The sequence below is a fragment of the Rhipicephalus microplus genome, chromosome 6, assembly GCF_043290135.1.
Source record: "Rhipicephalus microplus isolate Deutch F79 chromosome 6, USDA_Rmic, whole genome shotgun sequence".
NCBI classification, from domain to species: domain Eukaryota; kingdom Metazoa; phylum Arthropoda; class Arachnida; order Ixodida; family Ixodidae; genus Rhipicephalus; species Rhipicephalus microplus.
The window spans coordinates 14,702,846-14,708,454 of record NC_134705.1 but is presented as its reverse complement, the minus strand read 5'-3'; the positions used below and the strand labels follow the sequence as shown (position 1 = coordinate 14,708,454).

General features: G+C 56.0%; 1 protein-coding gene across 1 annotated transcript; it reads left to right on the top strand.

The window, feature by feature from the left end:
- Positions 1-1,081: 1,081 nt before the first annotated feature.
- On the top strand, positions 1,082-5,012 carry LOC142765163 (uncharacterized). The gene is made up of 4 exons (XM_075865737.1): positions 1,082-1,297; positions 2,922-3,995; positions 4,057-4,252; positions 4,351-5,012. The coding sequence occupies exons 1-4, from the start codon at positions 1,082-1,084 to the stop codon at positions 5,010-5,012; spliced, it is 2,148 nt and encodes a 715-aa protein (XP_075721852.1).
- Positions 5,013-5,609: the final 597 nt, after the last annotated feature.

The following is a 5,609-nucleotide window of genomic DNA, read 5'->3' as shown; positions in this document are numbered from 1 at the left end:
CCCAGCGTGACTTTGACGTCCTAGCATTGCAAGAGACGCGTGTTCGCGATGGGGCACTCAGCCTACCAGGTTACGTGGTGTACCACGGGGCAACGAGCTGCAGAAACAGCGCGTGCCTAAGCACGCACTGCAACAACCCGGCGCACCCACAGGGCCTGGCAAGGGCTTCTATCTACGTGCGCGCGTGCCTTCTTCAGGTGCATCTCGACATATCGGACATCGTCGGCGCGGGCGTCTAGTGTGTGAAAGTGAGGGTGCGTGTTGGCACCACAGACACATGTGTCGCGAGCGTCTATGTTCACTCGTCGCGCCAGTGGGACGCCAACTTTATTGTGCGGCTCGCCCATTGCCTCGGAAGTGCTTCTGTGTTGTGTCGGGATTTCAACTCCCATCACATGGCGTGGGGGTGCGCGATTGCAAACGCCATTGGCCGCGCCTTAATGGATGCTGTCCTGCGCGCTGGCCTACACATCATCAACGATGGCAGCCAAACATTCGTGTGCCCCGTTGCTAAGCGCAGTGCACTTGACCTCACCCTCGTCACGGACGACTGCTACTACTCGTGGCATCGCGCGCCGGACACTGAGGGCTCGGATCACTATCCGGTCCTCTTGGAGCCCTTTTATACCGGCGCTCCGCGCACCAATGTGTACAGTGTTGTGAACTGGCCCCGTTTCCGCTAACTGCGTGCTGAAGTGCCAGTCGCGGGCGATTTTCTCCAACACATTGTGCAGTGCGCGAGTGCCGCCACGACGGTGTGTCGAGTGCTGACGGGCACGCCCGTGCCCGACATTAAGCTCCTCAACCTACGCGCAGCTCGCCGCCAGGCGCAGCGCAAAGCGGAACGTTCGGACAAGGCAGAGGACTGGACTGTTTACAACCGCATCGACGCGGTCTGTCGACGCCACGCCCATAAACAACGGGATCGAGCTGGTCCAGCCTCTGCCACACGTTCGACGACGTGCGCTACCAACGGCGTGCCTGGCGCGTGTTCCGAGCCCTCCTCCGCCCCAGTGTGCCCCGGCATCCGGAGCCCTCCATCGCGGTCACGCTTGGAATCGGCACTGCGCAACTCGCCAAAATGCTGGCTGACACTTTCGCCAGTGCACCCACTGCAAGTGCAGCTGTTCCCGTGCCCGTGCTGCCGCCACATGCACGGCCCGAACTCTTTGCGCCCTTTCGCTTCTTCCCCACACCAGCCATCGTGGAAGCGATGGGCGAGCTGTGCACAGCCAATTTCAGCATCCGGGAGCTTTGCGATGTGCTCGACTCTCGGGGGGCCGCTCGGCGCCAGGGGGTGATGGCGTCACGCATCAGATGCTCCGAAACTTGGATACCAGCCAGTTTCGAAATCTGCTTGATGCTTACAACGTCATCTGGTTAACGGGGGCGCTACCATCCTCGTGGGGAAAAGCCTTAGTGATTCCCATCCACAAGAAGTGGAAGCCGGAGTCCGAGCATTCATCGTACCGACCGGTTTCGCTCACTTCGGCCGTGGGGAAAACATTCCAAGCTATGGTGCGCCGGCTACTTCAATGGACCGCTTCTGCTCTAGATTTCCTCGCGGCTGAACAGTCCGGTTTCAGGCTTGTTGCCTGAAACCTGAAAAGGCTTGTTGCCTTTTGATAGTGCGCACTCGAAGTTGATTAAGAGGGGCATTGTGTTGTCAGCTTGTGCGGAAGCCCTCGACAAGTCTTGCCCTCATCTGATCTCTGAAAGCTTCGAGGACCAGGTAGCTCGTCTGGGTGCGGCTGGGTACCCAGCACAGTTTTTAGCTAGCGCTTGTGAAAGCCTTCTTAAAAAATACAAGGGCGGGGGTCCAAATGTCGAAGGAAGAGAGAAGAGGCCTATTCATGTTATGCCTTACTTACATAGTGTTTCCCATAATGTAAAAAAGGTGGCTAATAGGTACGGTGTTGATGTACTGTTTTCTGCGCCTACAAAGTTACGTCAGATCTGCTCGTTAATGACTAAACAGAAGAAGGCAAAATGCACAAAAAAGCATGCGAACGTGTTCCTTAGGTGTGTATTTGCGGTTGTATATCTGATTCCTTTGTCGTGTGGGAGGGTGTGCATAGGGCAGACGGGGCGTTGCCTCAACGAACGCTTGCGTGAGCACAGTCTGGCCGTAAAAGGAAAAAATGGCGGTCATTTAGATTTCCACTGTAGGACATGCGGTTGCACCCCCCGTTTCGGGAGTGGGTCAGTCATGGCTAAGGCGCGTGAAAAGACCGAAAGAGAGATAATTTAAGCGTACTTTATCAGGCAATATGATGACAAGTGCATAAGCATGCCTTCCATTTCACTTTCGGACAGGGAAATGGTCTTCCTGGAAGGTCATGTGTAATGTTGTGGCTAACGCCTTGCATTGTGTTCTCTTCCATTCATCTTTCTTTGTGTTGTTTATTAGTGTTCTTGTTTTCTTTCCCATGTGACGCTACGGATTGTTTTGTTAGATTTTATGTTAGTACAGTTTTTGACTCTCTCGGCGTACTGCTTCTTCTGGTTTCTCATTTGGGGCTGCTTGGAGTGAATATGAAAATGTTAATTTATTGTTTTATTTGGTGCTAAGCGCTATTTTTAGGGTTTTAAAACGAAAATCTCTAGAACATGTTTTCATTTTTTCATGCTTTAGTTGATGCTTGGTGCAATGAATAATAAAAGATAAAAGATGAGCGCACACCTTGGGAGTAAGCAGTTTAGATCGTGGTGGGTATCACTTTTGTATTTTGCCATTTTTCACGTTTGTCATTGTGGTGGCAGTCAATTTTGATTTGATTTGGTCGGCGTTGTTTGCGGCGTCTTTGGTTTTGTGCGCATCGTGGAAGCGCAGCGTAGCATGTATATATTGGCTTCAAAAAACGACAATAAACAGTTGGTAGTCTGCACTCTTTCCTGTCTCTCTTGTTTTTTTCTTCAAGTTTGTGCAGCAATTAATTTTTCAAGGTTTCAGAGCACATCGAGCGACAGCGGACTTGATCTCGGACGTCGTGAGCCTTCTTGAGGAACCCAAGCACCGTGGGGAGGCGGGATACCTCCTGCTTTACGACGTCAAGAGTGCGTTTGACTCGCTCCCACACATTACCATCCTCGACGGCCACCGTGAGATGCGTGTGCGCGGGAACATGCTCCAATACGTCGAGGCTTTCCTCAGTGGCCGGTCTTTTCGCGTGCCCGTTGCCAGCGAACTCAGCGGTCCTCGGGTGGTGTCAGCAAGTGTGCCGCAGGGCAGTGTGTTGAGCCCCTTTCTCTTCAATGCAGCTCTCGCACGCCTCATCGACCACATCCCGCGCAACACTGGTTACGAGGTGCGTGCTGCTGTTTACGCTGACGACATCGCGCTCTTCTTCAGTAGCCCCACCCTTCGTGGTCAACAAGTCCACGAGGGACTCCAAGCTGTCATTCATGCAGTGGACGGTTTCATCACAGGCATCGGTCTCCATCTCTCAGCCGCCAAGACAGAGGCCATGCACGTCCACCCGAAGCGCACGAGGTGCTTCGTCTGTCCGCAGTTCGTCCTTCGCGGCCACCGGCTGCCGTGGAAGCGCAATGTGCGCTATCTTGATCTTACAATAGACCACCGGCTTAGCTGGAGGCCCGCGCTGGCATCCATTCGCAGCGACACAAGGAGGATTGGCGGAATGGCCTCCTGCATCCTCGCCAGTGGCAGGGGCTGCTCGCCGGACATCGCGCTGCGTTTCTTCAGCTCGGTAGCGTCGGCCAGGGTCCTCTATGCCGTCCCGCTCGTCGCGCTACGACCCGCGCAATGGGACGCGCTGGACACCCTCCACCGTGGCGTCGTACGCCGCCTGTATGCCCTGCCGCGCTCGTCGCCGATCGGCCCCACCCTGGCGGAGGCTGGCGAGACGTCCCTCTCACTCCGGGCGAGAGGCAGTGCGTTGCGCCACATGCACCGCATGTACCTCACGCCCAAGGGACGACGCCTGGCTGAACGACTCCTTGATCGTCCCCACTCGGGCATGGGTCGCTTTGGAGTACGCTGCGCTCGTGCCCGACCCGCCTTACTGCGGCTTGCTCCCGATTCCGCCGCACTAGGATACCGGCCTCGAGATCAAGACCACCATTCCCGGCATCAGATCTAAAAAGCACACACCCCAGTCTGCTCTCCACCAGGAGACTGTCGCGATGATAGAGGAGTGGCTCGCCGGCCGAGTTCTACTGTACACTGACGGCTCAGTCACAGCGGACGGTTCGGCAGCAGCCGCTTGTTTCGCCCCATCCCTCGGCCTCCGTGAGAAGTGCCGGCTTCCCATAAGTGCCTCCTCCACTGCTGCTGAACTTGGCACGATTGATCTCACGGCAAATCAACTCGTTGACTTCCTTCCCCAGTTGCAGCAGTGGTGTATGACTCTCGCGCCGCCCTCCTCACACTTGCCCGCGGAGAACGCGGCGCTCCCGTTGCGCAACGGCTCGCGCGGAAGTTCGCGGTGATCGTGCGGAATGGTTGTGATGTTGTGTTCCAGTGGGTGCCGTATCATGTTGGACTACTCGGAAACGAGACAGCGGACGCGCTCGCCAAGGAGGCTCACCACCCTAGCACATCCATTTCATCGTTCATCCGCGTGAGCAATGTTGCGCACCTTCGTATTGCGCGCCATGTGCGCGCTTTACACCCGGACTCACGTGTGGCTACAGGAAACCCCCCGCGACCGCTGCCGAGGACCGGCATCAGCAGGCGTGCCCGGGCCTTCTTGCTTCGGCTTCGCACCGACTGTTCCCGCACCGCTGCGAGGCGGTTTTGCTTCACCAACAGCGGGAGCCCTTCGTGTGCCGAATGCCCGGCAGAAGAGACCACCGAGCCCATCCTGCTTCAGTGCCCCGGCTACACTGAACAACGTCGGCGGCTCTACGACACCCACGGTCGTCTGGGACTGCCACACATGAGCCTCGACCACCTCCGGTTTCCCCAGACCCACCACTCGAGGCTGATGCAGGCCTTCGAGGCCCTATTCGAGTTTTTCGGTGACGCTGCCCTCATCGCGCGCCTCTAGTGCGGCCCGCATCCACGTGTCCGTGTTTGTTTACGTGTCGGGCCACGCCCACCTCCTCTGATGCTCTGCTCAAATCGCGTGCCTTTAGCGCGGCCCGCATCAACGTGTCTGTGTTTGTTTACGTGTCGGGCCACGCCCACCTCTTCTGACGCTCGCCACGTGGTGCTCTTGTTCTCTCCCCATGCCGGCTCGCCTGACTGCTTTCCATTTCCCGGCGGCAGCGTGGGCTACGTCCGAGACAGTCGTCTGTGTCCTTTCCTTCCTATACTTTTTTCATCAATCTTTACCTCCCCCTTCCCCCACGCTGAGCTGTGTAAGTGACTTCGTATTGAAAGACAATAAAAGCTCCGCGCTTTTCTCTTCACTTTTATCATTCAAGAACCTCTACCAACGTAGCAAGCCTTTCTTGTCAGATAGTGCTCAATGTACATACCAATAGCTGCTAATGGGGAATGAGCGACAGGAGAATTCGGCTTTTAGTAAACGCGCACGCTGCGAATTTTTTTATTGTTCAACAACTCACAGGAGAAATCTCCCACTGGCACCACCTTGCAGGCCAAAGCGTAATGCATGTTACGTACTACGACGAGGGATTAA